This window comes from Hyla sarda, chromosome 10 (assembly GCF_029499605.1).
Source record: "Hyla sarda isolate aHylSar1 chromosome 10, aHylSar1.hap1, whole genome shotgun sequence".
NCBI lineage: Eukaryota > Metazoa > Chordata > Amphibia > Anura > Hylidae > Hyla > Hyla sarda.
Genome location: NC_079198.1, coordinates 17,958,550 through 17,978,387, shown reverse-complemented (window position 1 = coordinate 17,978,387; position 19,838 = coordinate 17,958,550). Strand labels below are relative to the sequence as shown.

Here is a 19,838-nt window from a genome sequence, read left to right as displayed (position 1 = left end):
TCGACACGCCCCCGCTCATAGACTTGCAGTGAGTGGGGGTGGCGTGACGTCACGAGGAGCGTGGCCGTGACATCATTACCCCAGCAGCCCGCACCCAGAGTTCGGGACAAAATGTTCTGAACGCTGGGGCAGTGGATTACCCCTATAAGTATGCAGCATAAGTCCCCCACATTTAGTACGCAGCATAGTTCCTCCACATTAGGTAGGCAGCATAGTTCCTCCACATTAGGTAGGCAGCATAGTTCCCCACATTAGGAAGGCAGCATAGTTCCCCCACATTAGGAAGGCAGCATAGTTCCCCCACATTAGGAAGGCAGTATAATTCCCCCCATTAGGTTGGCAGTATAGTTCCCCCACATTAGGTTGGCAGTATAGTTCCCCCACATTAGGTAGGCAGCCTAGTTCCCCCACATTTAGTAGGCAGCATAATTCCACCACATTAGGTAGGCAGCTTAGTTCCTCCACATTTAGTAGGCAGCATAATTCCCCCACATTAGGTTGGCAGCATAATTCCCCCACATTAGGTTGGCAGCATTATTCCCCCACATTAGGTTGTCAGCATAGTTCCCCCACATTAGGTAGGCAGTATAGTTCCCCCACATTAGGTAGGCAGTATAGCTCCCCCACATTAGGTTGGCAGCATAGTTCCCCCACAGAAATACAGCCTCCAGCCATATACAGTGTATGGCTGGAGGCTGTATACTGCCTCACTTTAGTGCTCCGATCACCACTCCGCCAGTCAGGGGTCATGATTTACTGCTAGGTCCCGGGACCAGAGGAGCGTTGGTCGGAGCACCATAGCTGACGTGCCTCTGGTAACTTACCATGTGCGCGTCCTCCTGCTCCTTCCCCCATCCACTCATAGAGAAAGCCTGTGAGTCCTGCTTTTCCACTGAGTCCTGTTTCCCCTGCCCACAGTTAACAGCCATGATGTTTGCCAGTTTGCATGCAGGTAGAGCTGTCAGTCACTCTGTGTGGACATAAAAGCACACAGATTTTTTCTGGGAATCATGACAGCATTTACGGTGATATTACATGATACTGAAGTAAACTATAGAAACAGAGGCTTAGCTATAGAGGCTACTGGAAAAATGTAGCACCAGGACCTTGTATCTTAAACGTTTTAAATGTCTCCCCATTATATATATAAAAACAAAACAACAAAAAAAAAACAACAAGGTTTTAAAAGTTCAGTTCTGCTGGTTCGCTAAACTCTGGCAAAAAGTTCTGATTCTGTCCAAATTAGTTCTGTCCAAACCTTTACTTTAACCGTAGCCAAAAAAATGTGTGTATAATACTGTCTTTGAGCCCTAAAAGCCATGTATAACACTTTTCAGTCACCTAGGAGCATATCTATAGACTTCTTAAAGTAAATTTCACAGTTACAGCAACTTGCAGATTTTTTTATGTCCAAAAAAAATCCCTTTTACGAGGCAGATGCCTATATGCAGCTTTTTACTTTTCACTACTCACTGTCCCTTACCGAGATCTTCACCTAACACCTGCTATCTCTAAAATGGCTGAAGCTATGTGCATAGGCTTTTATAGTGGCTTTGACCTCACCCTTATATTGCCTCCTGATTGGCTGGGAGAGCGGTTTGAAAGGCATTATGGACTCCCCAAAGGTCATGTGATCCTTTCTTCTTTCTTTTTGACTCATGTAATTTTAGCAAAGTTTCGAACTCCAGTTTTACGGATTTGGTTTGCTCATTTCTAGTTAAAAAGGGCTTGTGGCAGGTGGAGACTCTGGTATACATTTGGCATTAGGGCCTCAGCGTTTCAAGTCACTCACTATATGCCTCTGCGTATATAACTATATATCCCAAAGAACCCCCCTTCAATCCTATGCTGCCTTCAGATAGGATGCATGACAGATTTGCATCAAAGGGGACTCCACTGGAAAACATTTTCTTTTAAATCAACTGGTGCCAGAAAGTTAAACACATTTGTAAATTAGCATAAAACAAGAGAATGTCCAGCGAGGGAATAGTGCCAAAGAACTTTTCTTTATTGTTAAAAGCCAGCAAAACAGGAACAAATGTGACGCGTTTCAGGTGTCTATATGCACCCTTAGTCGTACATATATGTACGACTAAGGGTTCATATGGACACCTGAAACGCGTCACATTAGTTCCCGTTTTGCTGGCTTTTAACAATAAAGAAGAGTTCTTTGGCACTATTCCCTCGCTGGACATTCTCTTGTTTTATGCTATACTGCATTGTGTGGCTGCCACAGCACGGTCCGAGCGAGGGGCGACTACATGGTGAGCTGGACATTGTCTTCTATTTCTACAATTGTAAATTACTTCTATTAATAAATCTTAATCCTTCCAGTACTTATCAGCTGCTGTATACTACAGAGGAATTTCTTTTCTTTTTGAATTTCCTTTCAGGCTGACCACGGTGCTCCCTGCTGACACCTCCGTCCATGTCAGGAACTGTCCAGAGCAGGATAGGTTTGCTATGGGGATTTTCTCCTACTCTGGACAGTTCCTAAAATGGACAGAGGTGTCAGCAGTGAGCACTTGTGGTCAGGCAGAAAGGAAATTCAAAAATAAAAAAACTTCCTGTGGAGCATACAGCAGCTGATAAGTACTGGAAGAATTAAGATTTTTTAATAGAAGTCATTTACAAATCTGTTTAACTTTCTTGCACCAGTTGATTTAAAAGAACATGTTTTCCAGTGGAGTACCCCTTTAATGTCTTGTTTGTATTGAATACCTAATTAATGTTTGTGCTTCTTTATATCCAGCAAAAACAACAACCTTTATACTGCAACGTGTTGCTGGGCCGTCGGAAATAACCACGATAAGTAATTATAACACATTTATGTAGTCTTGTTTTTTTTTTTAGCTTTATAGATATTTATTATTATTATTATTATTATACTAACTTCTCTAAATATGTTATGTATGAGGGTCTGTAAAATTATTTCCAGGGGTGTGTATGTGTGTGTATAATTTTAATGTGATACTCCACTACTTATCCTTAATCCACAGGGGTCCGATCACCGACACCCTCACAATCACCAAAATGGGGCCTGTCTCATGTCGGCCCCCCCTTGCAAACCCGACCGGTGGACACCAATGAGTGGATAACTGACATAAGGAAATTTGTCTCCATAGCAAATCTGTAACTTAAGAACCTTCTTATGTCTGTTACAATAGGAATATCTGCACTTCTGCAGTGGGGCACAAACAGCTGCCTAAATGTGCATACATGGACTAACTATAACAACTAAACTTCACAATTTGTGTTGAGACCTTCTTTAAATGAAACATGACACAATTTCTCTTTATTATACCTTTCTTTCCTTAAAGGGGTACTCCAAACGCTGGAGCCGGCACCGGGAGCTCGTGATGTCATAGCCCCGCCCCATCACGACATAATGTCCCGCCCCCTCAATGCAAGTCTATGGGAGGGGGCGTGACAGCCGTCACGCCCCCTCCCATAGACTTACATTGAGGGGGCGGGACATTATGTCATGATGGGGCGGGGCTATGACATCACGAGCTCCCGGTGCCGGCTCCAGCGTTCGGAACAGTATGTTCCAAACACTGAACAGCGGAGTACCCCTTTAAATGAGCAGCTTTAGCCTGGGATTACCATGAAGAATTTTACCTCTGTTTTTAATTTGGCCGATATAATTGTGTTGTAAATGCTACTATTTTTTTTTTTATTTACCTTAAAACTATTTTACAAAAAGTGTTTATTGCAACTCATTTTGTTACTGCTTCAATCTATCTGAAATAACGAATGAAAAGCTTTGCAAATATTATTTGGGCGTACAGTTCCTTTACAGATCTATATGTCTCCATGGTTACAGACTACATATAAAATCCTGTGTAGTCTGACAGTGCTGTAAATTTCCCTGAATCCCAGTATTAGAGTTGAGCGAACTTACAGTAAATCGGCTCGTAGCGAACCTCGCAGCTCGGCTGTTGATTACTTTAGTCTGCGTAAATTAGTTCAGCTTTCCAAGGGCTCCAGTTGCCTGGAAAAGGTGGATACAGACCTAGGAGACATAAGACTTTCATCCCGGACTTTTCCAGGCAACCAGAACCCTTGGAAAGCTGAACTAATTTATGCAGACTAAAGTAATCAACAGCCGAGCTGCGAGGTTCGCTACGAGCCGATTTACTGTAAATTCGCTTAACTATATCCAGTATATCAAGAAGTGGCAACTAATATTAAAAGGGGTACTCCGGTGGAAAACGTTTTTTTTTTTTTTTTTTTTTTAATCAACTGGTGCCAGAAAGGTAAACAGATTTGTATATGACTTCTATTAAAAAATCTTAACCCTTCCAGTACTTTTTAGAGGCTGTATAATACACAGGAAGTGCTTTTATTTTGGGATTTCTCTTCTGTCAAGACCACAGTGCTCTCTGCTGACCTCTGCTGTCCATTTTAGGAACTGTCCAGAGCAGCATAGGTTTGCTTCTGGGGATTTTCTCCTGCTCTGGACAGTACCGAAAATGGACAGCAGAGGTCAGCAGAGCGCACTGTGGTCGTGAAAGAAGAGAAATCCAAAAAGAAAAGCATTTCCTCTGTAGTATACAGCCCCTAAAATTACTGTAGTATACAGCCCCTAAAATTACTAGTTCGTTCTAGTCAGAGTCAGGCTTTTGCCAGAGCAGAACCTTTCCAAGCTCTGCTCCTTCTAGGCTGACATGTAACTAGTATAACTAGATAGAGCAGTGGTCTCCAACCTGCGGACCTCCAGATGTTGCAAAACTACAACTCCCAGCATGCCCGGACAGCCGTTGGCTGTCCGGGCATTCTGGGAGTTGTAGTTTTGCAACATCTGGAGGTCCGCAGGTTGGAGACCACTGAGATAGAGTATATCCCTTAAAGGGGTACTCCGCTGGAAAACATATTTATATATAGTTTTAAATCAACTGGTGCCAGAAAGTTAAAGGGGTATTCCAGGAAAAAACTTTTTTATATATATCAACTGGCTCCAGAAAGTTAAACAGATTTGTAAATTACTTCTATTAAAAAATCGTATTCCTTTCAGTACTTATGAGCTTCTGAAGTTAAGGTTGTTCTTTTATGTCTAAGTCCTCTCTGATGACACGTGTCTCGGTAAACACCCAGTTTAGAAGCAAATCCCCATAGCAAACATCTTCTAAACTGGGCGATTCCCGGGACACGTGTCATCAGAGAGGACTTAGACAGAAAAGAACAACCTTAACTTCAGAAGCTCATAAGTACTGAAAGGATTAAGATTTTTAAATAGAAGTCATTTACAAATCTGTTTAACTTTCTGGAGCCAGTTGAGATATATATATATATATATATATATATATATATATATATATATATATATATATATATATATATCTCAACTGCCTCCAGAAAGTTAAACAGATTTGTAAATTACTTTTATAAAAAAATGGAAGGAAAACTGTCACCCTGATCACCCACACTGGGTTATAGTGTGGGTGACCGGGAATCCAAAGAGGGTTCCTTACTATAATCGGTGCTGTGGTTCCTGAAATATTGGCTGGCGATATTCTGAATTCAGGGAGTGGCTGCGCTCTGTCGGTAGAGCGCATGCGCCAGCAGTTCACATACAGTTTAGAGCTGCCAAAGCATGCACTCTCCCAACAGAGCGCAGCGCTCATGTGACATGTGACTAACGTCGCTAGGACGTGGAGTCGCAGAATATGAATATGCTAATTAAGGGGACGGCTACTACGATCTGCTAAAAAAAAAAAAAAAAAAAAAGACTGTGTTATAATTGGATTTGCACAACATTTATTAAAGTTTTATGCTGTTTCCACATCAGACAAGTGTTTAGCTTACTCATTTCGGCACTATGGGGGCAGCCCCTTTGACAATAAAAAATATGCTTGGGCTCATAGAGGAACATCAGGTTAGCAACCCTGCCATGTGACATCATCTATATACCCAAGGGACTACTACTCCCAGCTAGCCTGCATTACAAAATTCCCTGTGTGCTTTAAAGGGGTACTCTAGAAATGTTATCCCCTATCCAAAGGATAACATGTCTGATCACGGGGGGTCCGGCCGCAGGTCTCCGAGCCGGCGCTGCAGCCTTACAGTCATGGAAGCCTGGGGCTTCCGTAATTGGGATGTCACACCACGCCCCCTCCCTTTATGTCTAGTACACAGCCGTCACGCCTCCCCCATAGACATGAATGGTGGGGGGGGTGGCGTCTGTTTTTTGCCAGTCATCCGGCACGCTCGGACCCCCGCGATCTAAAACTTATCCCCTATCCAAGGGATTTTTGTCCATGAGACTTGTCCTTTTAAAGGGGTACTCCAGTGGAAAACTTTTTTTTTATTTTATTTTTTTTAAATCAACTGGTGCCAGAAAGTTAAACAGATTTGTAAATTACGTCTATAAAAAAAAAAATCTTAATCCTTCCAGTACTTATTAGCTGCTGAATACTACAAAGGAAATTCTTTTCTTTTTGGAACACAGAGCTCTCTGCTGACATCATGACCACAGTGCTCTCTGCTGACACCTCTGTCCATTTTCAGAACTGTCCAGAGTAGGAGAAAATCCCCATAGAAAACCTATGCTGCTCTGGACAGTTCCTAAAATGGACAGAGATGTCGGCAGAGAGCACTGTGCCCGTGATGTCAGCAGAGAGCTCTGTGTTCCAAAAAGAAAAGAATTTCCTCTGTAGTATTCAGCAGCTAATAAGTACTGGAAGGATTAAAATTTTTTAATAGAAGTCATTTACAAATCTGTTTATCTTTCTGGCACCAGTTGATTTAAAAAATATAAAAATAAAAATAAACATTTCCACCGGAGTACCCCTTTAATATTATGTATGCATAAAATAACTAAGTTCATGGGAATAATTTATTTATCTTATTATTTATCTATAGCTTGATTTTTTTTTTTTTTTTTTTTACTGTATTCTGTTTCCTTCCCTCCTAAATAAGATAGAGATCTTCAAAAATATATTGTGCTAAGGGGTGAGTGGAGTTTTTATAACAGCCTAACACATACAGTTTAGTCTTTATGCCATTTCTTTTATATGTGTAATGAGGAAGATAACCACAAGATGGCACAACACCACTGAACATGTTACTTCTGTAAAGAGAACATGAGCAAGGAAAAATAAAATGACTCCTAGATATATATATATATATATATATATATATATATATATATATATATATATATATATTATGCAAGATCATAAAGTCATATGTCTGTGTATTGTACTGTATAACAGTGGTCTCAAACCGGGGCCCTCCAGATGTTGCGAAACTTCAACTCCCAGCATGCCCGGACAGCCAACGGCTGTCCGGGCATGCTGGGAGTTGAAGTTTTGCAACAGCTGGAGGGCCCCGGTTTGTGACCACTGTTGTATATCAACTGTAAGCATCTATGCTGGAGTTTGCATTCAAGATCATCCATCAGATAATCCTTCAGGTTGGACAATATATTTTCTTGTCAAAAAAACAGATTCCTCAAGGGAACTTGACAAGTCCCAACATAATAAACCACAGAAGTCCCCAAATAATGTAAAAAATCCCACGTATTAAGTCAAATCATAAACACAAACGAAAAAAAAGTGCGTACAGATCAATATATAAAGCTTTATTGAGAAAACATGCATAAAAACATACATTTAAAAAAACTGACCCATAGTTCACCAAAGGTGGAGAACATGGGGTGGAGACACAGACAGGATACTGGAAATATGGCAGTGGGCGCTCTATCAGCTTGAAATAATACAATATATAAAAGGCAAAGTGCACATAAGATGTAACAATAGTGAAAGTGCTGATATGCTGTAAATACAGTCCTGTACAAAAAGGCCGAAAGCCCTGAACATCTGGTCCAATGTAAAAAACAAAGTGCATAAATATCACAGACATCAAGGCAAAGTGCATTACATAGTTACCAGACAGTACAGGAGAGCGTATCCACACGGCCACAACCCGACGTTTCGCCACGGAGGCTTCTTCCGGTCCACCAGACATTGGCGATATCCATTATATGATAGATAGGATAAATCGGGCATTTTTGGACGTCACTCCTTACAATTCCTCCCTTGAGCAACCAATAGTAACGTAGTAACACAGTTCATAAGGTTGAAAAAAGACCAGAGTCCATCAAGTTCAACCTATAACCCTAATGAGTCCCTACTGAGTTGATCCAGAGGAAGGAAAAAAACCCTCATACTAGAGGTAAAAATTCCTTCCCGACTCCAAATATGGCATCAGAATAAATCCCTGGATCAATGTTCTGTCCCTATAATTCTAATATACATAACCAGCAATGTTCTTACTCTCCAAAAATGCACCCAGACCCCTTTTAAATTCTCTTACAGAGTTCCCCATGACCACCTCCTCCGGGAGAGAATTCCACAGTCTCACTGCTCTTACAGTAAAGAATCCCCGTCTGTGCTGGTGTAGAAACCTTCTACAATAGGGTTGCATGTGTTTTTAATGCTTAGCATGTTCCCTTAAAATGTCATATAATGGCCTTAAAGGGGTACTCCGGTGGAAAACTTTTTTATTTTTATTTTCATTTCAACTGGTTCAGCTCTCTTTTCCTATATACAGCCGAGGTTACTGAGATGACCTCCCACACCTCGGGAGTGTATAGACAAAGTGTAAAGACAGTGGGTGTCTCAGTCCTCTAGGCTATATATATATATATATATATATATGAAATCTAGGAGGAGGATTGGATATAAATGAGATTATGTGATGTTAGAAACCAAGTGAGTGAAGTAGGGAAAATGGGAACCAAGATAGTAGATTGTGTGAATTTGATTACATTCTATGTAAATAAGTTAACATAAATAGATGCAATGAAATACATTTATTAATAAAAGTCGGCGGTGTAGTCGCAGGGCCCTTGTGATTCACCACCAAGATACAATTATACTAGAAAATAGGATATTGTAAAACTGTAAAAATATAAAAGTATGCTGCCTAAAGGAGTACTCCGCGGCTCAGCGTTTGGAAGAAACTGTTCCAAACGCTGGAGCCGGCGCCGGGGGCTTGTGATGTCATGGCTGCCCCCTTAATGCAAGTCTATGGGAGGGGGCGTGACGGCTGTCACGCCCCCTCCCATAGACTTGCATTGAGGGGGCGGGGTGTGACATCATGAGGGGGCGGGCTATGATTTCATGAGCTCCCGGTGCCGGATCCAGCATTCTGAACAGCTTGTTCCAAATGCTGAGCAGCGGAATACTCCTTTAATGCTTATTGGGCATGCTGGGATTTACAGTCTCCGTGAATGAAATCAACGGCAGGTAGCCGTATAAGGTAAAACCTCTTGGTATAATCGTTGGTGGTAAAGTAGAGAACAAATGAACAGTAGCAGTTAGTGGCAGGCTCCTCCGTTAGCCGCCAAATAAACAAGTGGTCCGAAAATAGAAAACAGGGTAGATCTTACAGTTTAGGGACTGTCCAGAGTAGGAGCAAATCCCCATAGCAAAACTCTCCTGCTCTTGACAGTTACTGAGACAGACAGAGGTGTCAGCAGAGAGCACTGTTGTCAGACAGAAAAGAACAACTCAACTTCAGCAGCTGATAAGTACTGGAAGGATTAAGATTTTTAAATCAAAGTTATTTACAAATCTGTTTAACTTTCTGGCACCAGTTGATATAATAAAAAAAAAAATGTTTTTCATCGGAGTACCCTGTCAGGTACCCCTGTGTGTCTGCTCATAGAAAAATATGAAAAGAAAAAGAGCCGTCCAGGGATGTCAGGGACAAGATTGTAGACCTACACAAGGCTGGAATAGACTACAAGACCATCGCCAAGCAGCTTGATGAGAAGTTTACAACAGTCAGTGTGATTATTTAAAAATGGAAGAAACTAAAAATAACTATCAATCTCCCGCGGTCGGGGGCTCCATGCAAGATCTCACCTTGTGGAGTTTCAAAGATCATGAGAATCAACCCAGTACTACATGGGAGGATCTTGTCAATGATGTCATGGCAGCTGGGACCATAGTCACCAAAACAATTGGTAACCCACAACTCCATGAAGAAAACTTCAGATTGGCCTGGGCGTGTGCTTTTCCGAGCAGGGGGACCTTGTGGACACTGCAGGATTTCAGTCCTTTACAACTGTGTATGTGAATTTATTTCTGGGCCATCTCCACCATTGGGTGGTCACCGCCAGGCACCTTGCAATACCATCACAAGCCTGTAGGGTTACCCTTAACATTAGACACTTCCTGCACCCTATCGAGCAATCCAGAAAACCAAATACTTTCACTGTGTTTGTCTCATTTGACCTTATACCTCTTGTATAAGAATTAGAGAAAACGTATGCTGATTTGCCGAACTCAGGCAAAAAGTTCTAGTTCTGACCCAACTAGTTCTGTCTGAACCTTTACTTTACCAATAGCCCAAAAATCTTTGTATAACACTGTCTAAAATCCCTGTATAATACTGTTAGGCCACACAGGATGGTATCTATGGACTTCAAAGTTCTTACTAAAGCAAAATTAATTAAAAAAACTATGGTAACGTGTATGGCTATGGGTAAACGGATGGTACCTGATGGTTAAAAAAAAAACACACTGCACTAGTGGATTTTTTAATGCTTTTTAAAATTAATGTCCAAAAATGATTCCTTTTTGGAAGCAGATACCTGCCAGTGTTTATATGCACACACAGGTATCAGAAGAAGCAAGAGCCTTTTTCAAGTGGTCCAAAAAGTATCCCTTTTTGGAAATAGCAACAGATTTTGTGCCTGGAAAGTGAAAAAGCAATTCCCATTTTGGAGCGTAGCAACAGGAATGGCCTCCTAGAAAGTGCTCAAAAGTGAAACAGAACCCTCTATGATGCTTTTTCATAATAAGTAAAAAAAAAAAAAAAACTGTCACATTTCATTTCCAAATAGAACAAATATTCCACAGAACAGATGCAGAACACTTTCTGCTGATTTTCTTCTATTACTCCTATCTGTGTTGTTTACTGCTCACTGTCCCTCACATAAATCTTCACCTAACACCTGCTATCTCTAAAAGGGTTGCTGAAGTTATGTGCATAGGCTTTTATTGTGGATTTGACATCACCCCTTTACTGCTTCCTGATTGGCTTAAACAGATGTTATTAGGCATAATAGTATACCCTGAGGTCATGTGTTCCTCCTCCTCCTTTTTACCATGTGGCTGATGTTTTTTTTAGCAGGTTCTGCCAAACCAAACCGCCTGAAGTTCAAGTTCTGGCAGAACCGAACTTTTCGCAAAGCTCTGATGGAACTTTGGTGCTACGGGTCCAGTTGCTCATCTCTAATAAGAATCAATCATTGATGCTAAAGTCCCACATGTTTGTATATTTGTATGGGTTTTTTTTTGTTGCTGTTTATTTTTATTTATTTTTTGTTGCTGTTTTTTTTTTTTTTTTTTTTTTTTTTAGACTGTTGACCTAATGCTCCTGTCCTGGATAGTACAGTATATTCTCCCCTTGTTAATTTACCCCATTTTAGTGGCTTCCTGACTCTTCCTCCATGGAAGATGTTGGGAGAGGGCAGAATCAGCATTTGCATTTGTACATGCACAGTCCTTTCTCAGGGAAGATGACCCACCGCCATGAATGTCCAGATTATGGAATGCTCAATACTGGGAGCAATTCTGATTAGATGCTCATGAAGAGAGTAATCTGTAACTGGTGGACTGTCCCTTCACTTTGTACTTACTCTTGGTCATAAATAAAGAGTTAAGAAAAAACAGAAGCTAGGAGGAACCATTAAGAAATCCCATGTGTCAGAGCCGTAATCTCTTTATTGATGGACACACACCCTGATTCCAACAGGACACATTCCTCGCCCAAGTAATGAAACAGATAACAGACTATAATAAAAATTTCCATTTACCTCATTATTATCTTTTCTGATAGATTTAGTATGGTTCTTCTTTCTAGTGTCACAATTTCTGCTTCTCTGATGTCATGGGTTATATATTTACCTAGAGTTTGGCCGCTGCTCCCAGAGACTCAGAATACAAGGTATACCATAGTGCTGTGGTGTAAAAAATTGTTCCATATGACACCTGAGAAATATGTAATTCATAGAGTTGGATTGTTTTCTATGTTTTATTTATGGTTAAAAAAAAAAAAAAAAAAAAGCTGCCACTAGGTGTCTCCCTACTTGTCCAGAGCACATTTTCCCCCATCTGTTGCATAGACTTTGAACTCCTGCTGGCATGGCAGAAGTCCAAAATCAGGAAATGCAGTCTGGAGTGCTAAGGGGGGGGGGGGTGCAGCCTATTCTATGTTTTAGCAGCATCATGCCTGTGAGCTGGACCCCCCTTTCTTCCATCTGTTCTATATGGGAAGCGGCCCGCACAGTCCGTGCACCAGCAATATCTACCGTTGCCGAAGTCCCTCAAAATTGTGTTCATACTGGGTGGTGAGCTGAGCATTGTTTTTTTTCCATTTACCTATTTTGCCAATCATAGCTCATCTCACACTGACCTGCACACTGGCTGTGTGTAGCAGAGTAAGGGAGGAAGTTCTCCCCTGTATGGCTTCAGATGATGTCACGCCTAATAAAAATAAAGGCAGGGGGGTGGTTTATCCTGATGAAGGCAGTGAACTGGGAGGATTATAAAACTTAACAAGATCATGAGAGGTACTCTTTAACCCCTTAAGGACCAAGTCCATTTTCACCTTAAGGACCAGAGCATTGCACATTTGACCATTGTCACTTTAAGCATTAATAACTCTGGGATGCTTTTACTTATGAATTTGATTCCGAGATTGTTTTTTCGTGACATATTCTACTTTAGCATAGTGGTAAATTTTAGTTGATGCTTGCATCATTTCTTGGTGAAAAATTCCCAGATTTCGTGAAAAATGTAAAACATTTGCATTTTTCTAACTGTGAGGCTCTCTGCTTGTAAGGAAAATAGACATACCAAATAAATTATATATTGATTCAAATATAAAATATGTCTACTTTATGTTGGCATCATAAAGTTGACATGTTTTTACTTTAGGAAGACATCAGAGGGCTTCAAAGTTCAGCAGCAATTTTCCAATTTTTCACAACATTTTTAAAATCAGAATTTTTCAGGGACCAGTTTAGTTTGGAAGGGGTTTTGAGGGGCCTTCATATTAGAAATGAACTTATTATAAAAACTGCACCCCTCAAAGTATACAAAATGACATTCAGAAAGTTTGTTAACCCTTTAGGTGTTTTACGGGAATAGCAGCAAAGTGAAGGAGAAAATTCAAAATCTCAATTTATTACACTAACATGTGCTTGTAGACCCAGTTTTAAAATTTTTACAAGACTTAAAAGGAGAAAAAGCCCCCAAAATGTGTAACCCAATTTCTCTTGAGTAAGGAAATACCTCATATGTGAACATAAAGTGCTCTGTGGGTGCACTAGAGGGCTCAGAAGCGAAGGAGCGACAATGGGATTTTGGAGAGTGAATTTTGCTGAAATGGTTTTTGGGGGGCATGTCACATTTAGGAAACCACACCCCTCATGGCACGTAACAAGGGGTACAGTGAGCCTTTACACCCCACAGGTGTTTGACAAATTTCTGCTAAAGTTGGCCATGAAAATAAAAATTTTTATTTTTTTCACTAAAATGCTGGTGTTACCCCAAATTTTTCATTTTCACAAGGGTTAATATGAGAAAAAGCCTCCAAAATGTTTTAACCCCATTTCTTCTGAGTATGGAAATACCCTATATGTTGATGTAAAGTGCTCTCCGGGCGAACTACAATGCTCAGAAGAGAAGGAGCGCCATTGGGCTTTTGGAGAGAGAATTTGTTTGGAATGGAAGTCGGGGACCATGTGCATTTACAAAGCTCCCCGTGGTGCCAGAACAATGGACCACCCCCCCCCACACACACACAATGTGACCCTATTTAGTGAAAAAATTAAAATTTTGCATTTTCACGCCCAACTTTAACGAAAATTCTGATATATCTATGGGAGAGGCGGAGATGCAGTGTTCGTGCATCCCTGCTTCTTCCATAGAGCTGTATGGAGTGGGAGTGTCAGCGACCTCAGTGAGGTTGACAATACGCGCATTAGCCGTACAGAGCTGCGGTAATGCCAGGTCCCCATACGGGAGATCGTGGGGGGTCCCAGCAGTCGGACCCCCCGCGATCAGACACTTATCCCCTATCCTGCGGATAGGGGATAAGTGTCTACTCCTTTAAGGGGTTAAACTTAAACTAGGTATAAGAAATCCACTTGGAAAGCCAATAAGTATTATCTGAAGTAGAGCAGAATATCATGTGATTCCAATGACGTAATGCAGTGTTTTCCGAACAGCTGTTGCAAAACTACAACCCCCAGCATGCCCGGACAGCCATTGGCTGTCCGGGCATGCTGGGAGTTGTAGTTTTGCAAGAGCTGGAGGCACACCGTTTGGAAAACACTGATGTCATGATTGGGTAGCCTTATCGATATGGCGCTACTCATAGATATTACATTACTTAGTTACATTAGCGAGGAACTTATCATGAGCCAAGAGGAAAAAAAGTGAATCCGGTCGGCCAGCCGAGTTAATTATTAAACATTTTTTAGATGTAACGACCGTATAAAACCAGGGATGCTGCGGGGCTGTTCACACTGGGACATCTCACCAACCAAGGATGAAGCACAGCCAGGTCTGCGCCTTCTTGGCCATAGTTACTGCCACTTTAGGTAAGTCAAAAACTACATCAGGTTCCTTGAAGAAACCAAAAGTTTGTCTTAGACCCTTTCAAACCCCTAAGGCAAAAAAAAAAAAAATACATATATGGCCTCTTTTTGGTTGGAGGACTAAACTATCATAGATGTTGGTGGTCGAAGATGGTCAATTTGAGGTGGTCAATATATATGGGGGAAGATTTATCAAAACCTGTCTAGAGGAAAAGTTGCTGAGTTGCCCATAGCAACCAATCAGATCGCTTCTTTCATTTTTGAAAAGGCCTGTGAAAAATGAAAGAAGCGATCTCATTGGTTGCTATGGACAACTCAGCAACTTTTCCTCTGGACGGGTCTGATAAATCTCCCCCATAGCCTTAGGCCCATAACCTTATTGTATCCTCTGCCCTACAAATATTCTTTCAGTTTTTGTTGTGCACTGGATCCGATGTCGTCCATGATGGTCTTCTGAATAGAAATTGGTCAAGCTGTTTTTTTTTTTTTTTTGTGTTGACCCTCTGTTCTCCTAGACCAAGTGGATCATACATGGTATAAGTGCGGCAAAGCCAGGGGGGGTATCTCGGGGTGCGATGGTGTGATGTAGGGGGCAGATGTTGTAGCCCAGGGGCAAGGTGTTATTAACCCCTAAATATTCGTGACGCCAGTGTGTGGTTTTCCCTGTAACCACCCGAACGGTAGCACCGCTATCCCAAGGTTAGGCAGGACAATAAGAGTCCAAGACCAGGTTAGGGTTAACGGTAGCTTTACTGAGGTAGACAGATGGAAATAGTCTTTACAGCTAGGCCAGGGTCCCAGAGAGGTGGCCAGTAACACAGGGGACTTCACAGCTTGCTGGGACTTGTAGTGACTTTGACAGACTTTAGGAAAGCCAAGCTGACTATAATAGACTTGACTTGACTGTAGGTAGTGACAGCAGACATGGATGACTTGACTTACTGACATGTGACTGGAGGGTAGGCTGTACCCCAGCAGGAGGTTTATATTTGACTTATTCTGTGCTCCCCACTTTTCTCCGCTTCAGAACTTCTCTATTTAAAAAAATAAAAAAAGACTTTACATATATGAAGCAAATCCACATGGCCGACCACATTTATTCCTCCATAGGCTTGTTGTAATAGACACAGACATGACCATTCATGGCCAGCCCTCCATTCAAGCTCCAATCTATTACAGTGATCCCTCAACTTACAATGGCCTCAACATACTGTACAATAGTTCAACATACAATGGTCTTTTCTGGACCATTGTAACTTGAAACCAGACTCAACATACAATACTACAGACAGTCCAGATCTTTAAAACGTGTCAATGGCCAGAAGAACCGACCAATCAGAATGGGCATTCACTGGTAAAACGCCTGTATTACTGAAGCGTATGCACTGAATTCCTACTTGGTAGCGCCCCCTACAGTACAGGGAGGTATTACATGTTCTGTACTCTTTACCTGTGCCAGGGTTAGCTGCTCCTTTGGACACCAGGTGAGGGCGGCTCCATGTTACTTTTTTAGGACACTGTGTACTGTACAGGACCCTGAAGAAGCTCCTGTCCTCTACATAGACAGTGATTACAGCTCCCAGCAAATCTTTATTACTTTTATATGTAAGGATTTGCTTTATCTATATTAGTTAACTACTTATTTTTCTATAATTCTCACTTTTTCCTATTTTTGGATGATATTTTGGGGCTTCAGAACCAATTATCAGGTTTCCATAGAGTTATGGTCTCAACATACAATGGTCATCCTGGAACCAATTAATATTGTAACTTGAGGGACTACTGTATAGAAGATTGTCAATTTGATGTGGTCAACATATAAGGCGAGATTCACACGGCTATTTGCATCCGTTTTTTTTTAGCAGATCGGACCCTGAAATGGGTCGGATGCAAACGGCTACTGCCGGGTCCCGGCTGCTCCCATTCACTTGCATGGGGTCCGTCGTTGACCCGGTAATTTTACAGGATTTTAGCGGAGAAAAAAATAGAGCTTGAAATATTTTTTTCTCTGCTAAACTCCCGTATTTCTGGTTGGATTGCCGAGGGAACGCTGAATAGCGGAGTCTGACGGCAATGTGAACAGAGCTTAAGGCTTGAAGTTTAAAGGCTTAAATGATAAATTAAGGCTTAAAGCCCATAACCTTATTTTATCCTCTACCCTACAAATATTATTTTAATTTTGTTGTTTACTGGATATGATCAGAGCGTTCTGCTGAATTCAGTATATCCAGTCCGTGCTGGTCTTCCAAATAGAAAGTGGCTACACTGTTTTTTTTTTTGTGTTAATCCTCAGTTCTCCTTGGCCAAGTGGACCATGCATGGTATTAGTATCACTATTGGCCATACAACCATCCAGCCTACGTTATCTAATAGACCTCACATCGGGGTGACACTTGATAACTGAATTTTTGATCTTTTGTAAGGTTCAGAACTTTTCTATGTTTTTAAAACTTGATACATTTGAGGAATATCTACATGCTAGACCACATCTAGTCCTCCATGGGCTTTTTTTTTTAATAGACATAGATGTGCACATTCATGGACAACCCTCTATTCAGGTTCCACCTGGACGCACCCACATGGCCACCTTGGATTATATGTATCTACAGGTAGGGCCCCTTCATGATAGATAGAACATCACTTAGCAGATATTTATAGTTGACTCTGTCTAAGATGGGACAACCATATTAAACAGTCTTGGGTAAATATTTTGTTATCTACTTTGTCTACAAAGAAACTATAAAAGGTAGAAGATTATTAGAAGTCAACATTTTGCACCATTTTATTGCCTATAATTTACTGCTTCTGCCAGAACTACATAATGTTCTGTCAAAGTAGTAAAGCGCCGGACGCCATCTGCTCATCTACTTCACTTTACACTGTATTTACAAAAGATAAAGGAAATTACTTTTGTATGTACTCAGGAGGCTGGGTGCAAAGGTCACCACTCCATTTAGCGGGGAGAGTCGGTTCCCCATTCTTGACACGGTTTGAGGTTTGACCAATGGGACACAACACACCACCTTATCCCCTATTCTGTGGCTACGGGAATATGTTTTAAGGGGCCAGAATACCCCATAATTTTTTTCTATGAACTACTGTATGTAATGTATCATTAATAAGCATTAAAATGTTGGTTCCTATCCTTAAAATTAAAAATAAAATACCTAATATCTTCTATCTATCTATCTAATTATCTATCTATCTCATATCTATCTATCTATCTATCTATCTCATATCTATCTATCTATCCATCCATCCATCAATCCATCTGTGGTAGCCCTTGGGGGGTGTATGGTAGTGATGGTATAGGTATATAAGGGGTTAATGTTAACCCTAGAGTTCGTGACGCCAGGCTGGGGGCTGGTATGCTGAGGCAATGCTCTGGCCTATCGCCGCCCTTCCCAGAAACGATAGGTGCATGAAATGACTGAAGGTCCACAAGGAGATTGAACTTGAACTTGAACAGATTTTACTTAAGTGCTTGCGATACATCCAAGACAAAGTAACAGTCTAATATACAGTCCTTGTATTGCGTAGTGACTGGCAGTTGTTGCGGACCTTGAGGTAAATTAAAGTCTCTGAATTTAGGGTAGATATTGCAGATTCGTCCGGATTTAGGGGTTATATTAGGTCCGGTGATGCTGCAGAGTGTCTGGGTTTTGATACACTCTAGTTTTAGTATTAATTAGCCGTTGCCGCAAGGCTCAGGCCTAACTCACTGCGAGAATGGCTGCGCAGGTCTTGCTCAGTTGACAGCCCAGGAACGACAGAGGTGCTTACTGCTTGGTTGTACAGGAACAAGAGCTAAAAGATGCTGCTTGCTTGGCAGCCAGGAACAAGAGAGCGAAAACATGGCCGCCGCTCCCTTATATGGGCAGGGGGCGGGGTGAATCTGATTGGTCCGAACATCTGTCAATCACCATTACACAGAGTAATGGGATTGAATACGTCACAGAACCTCCAAAGGTCCTTAAGCAGGATACCATAGAGTTTACCTAGTCACATGACCCGCAGGTCCTGGTATGCTACGTGCAGGTAATTAACCATTTATTTACAGGTATATCACTATATTTACATAAACCTTGAGTAAACTACTGATTTACTATCTGTGATAGAGGTGACAAGGGCAGACAAAATAAAGGGGACCCCTACGTCCTAGGGACTCTGGCTATGGGGACCCACAAACATATAGGTGCCGTATAGGATGCGGTACCGGGACACCACACATTTACCTTATAGTTGTCTCATACACTGATTTAGGATAAAAAGCAATACACATGAAGTCTCCTCTGAGCCAATGACTGTTCTATGGTTTTCCTCCTATCTTTAGCCTCAGTGACTGCAGTGAACCTGACCAGTGACCCCTCAGAAGTTCTCTGGGAAGGAGTAAATTCTGTCGCTCTTCACTGCATCGCTCAGGGTTCAGTTGATAAATTCGTTTGGAAGCTGAATGGAGAAGATCTGCCCCCGGATCATCGATACAACATCAGTGAAGAGACTTCTTCTCCAAGCTCACCAGTCTTCTCTAATCTCACCATCAACCCAGTCTCCAGGAATGACAGCGGACCCTTCACCTGTATAGCATTCAGTGGAACCATCAATGAGACCAGCAATGCGCTCAACCTCAGCTTGGCCTGTAAGTTACATTATGCGGAATGTTGGATACAAAGCGTGAAGTGCATATCACACAGCTGTGATATTCTAGGCCCTTTATTTTGGCTTTATTAGCTGAACTCTTACAATAGGCTGATGAGGTCTGTCACTTTTTGTCCTTTTCTGTGTATACTGTTGGCGGGCTCATCAGTAGTCAGCGGCATCACATTAGTCTCACATATGAGGATTCTCCACTAGGGTGGCTTGTTTTTCCACTTTTCTCTCTGATCGAATCTTAAAGGAGTACTCTGCCCCTAGACATCTTATCCCCCATCCAAAGGATAGGGGATAAGATGTCTGATCACGGGGGTCCCCAGCGATCTCTCCTGCAGCACCCCTGTCATCTGGTGCACGGAGCGAGCTTAGCTCCGTGCCTGATGACTGGCAATGCAGGGGCCGGAGGATGGTGACATCATGGCCCTGCCCCCCACGTGATGTCACGCCCCACCCCCTCAATGCAAGCCTATGGGAGGGGGTGTGATGACCGCCATGCCCCCTCCTATGGATTTGCATTAAGGGGCATGAAGTCACGAGGGCCGGGCTGTAACATCACGATCCT

At 41.8% G+C, this 19,838-nt stretch overlaps 1 protein-coding gene across 1 annotated transcript in view; it reads left to right on the top strand.

Annotated features, from left to right (window-relative positions):
- LOC130294324 (carcinoembryonic antigen-related cell adhesion molecule 1-like) overlaps positions 1-19,838 on the top strand; it is a 59,619-nt gene that overhangs the window by 26,424 nt on the left and 13,357 nt on the right. The window contains exons 10-11 of the mRNA XM_056543943.1: positions 2,753-2,792; positions 18,921-19,262. Coding sequence (XP_056399918.1) covers positions 2,753-2,792; positions 18,921-19,262 — 382 coding nt within the window. The remainder of the gene's footprint in view (positions 1-2,752; positions 2,793-18,920; positions 19,263-19,838) is intronic.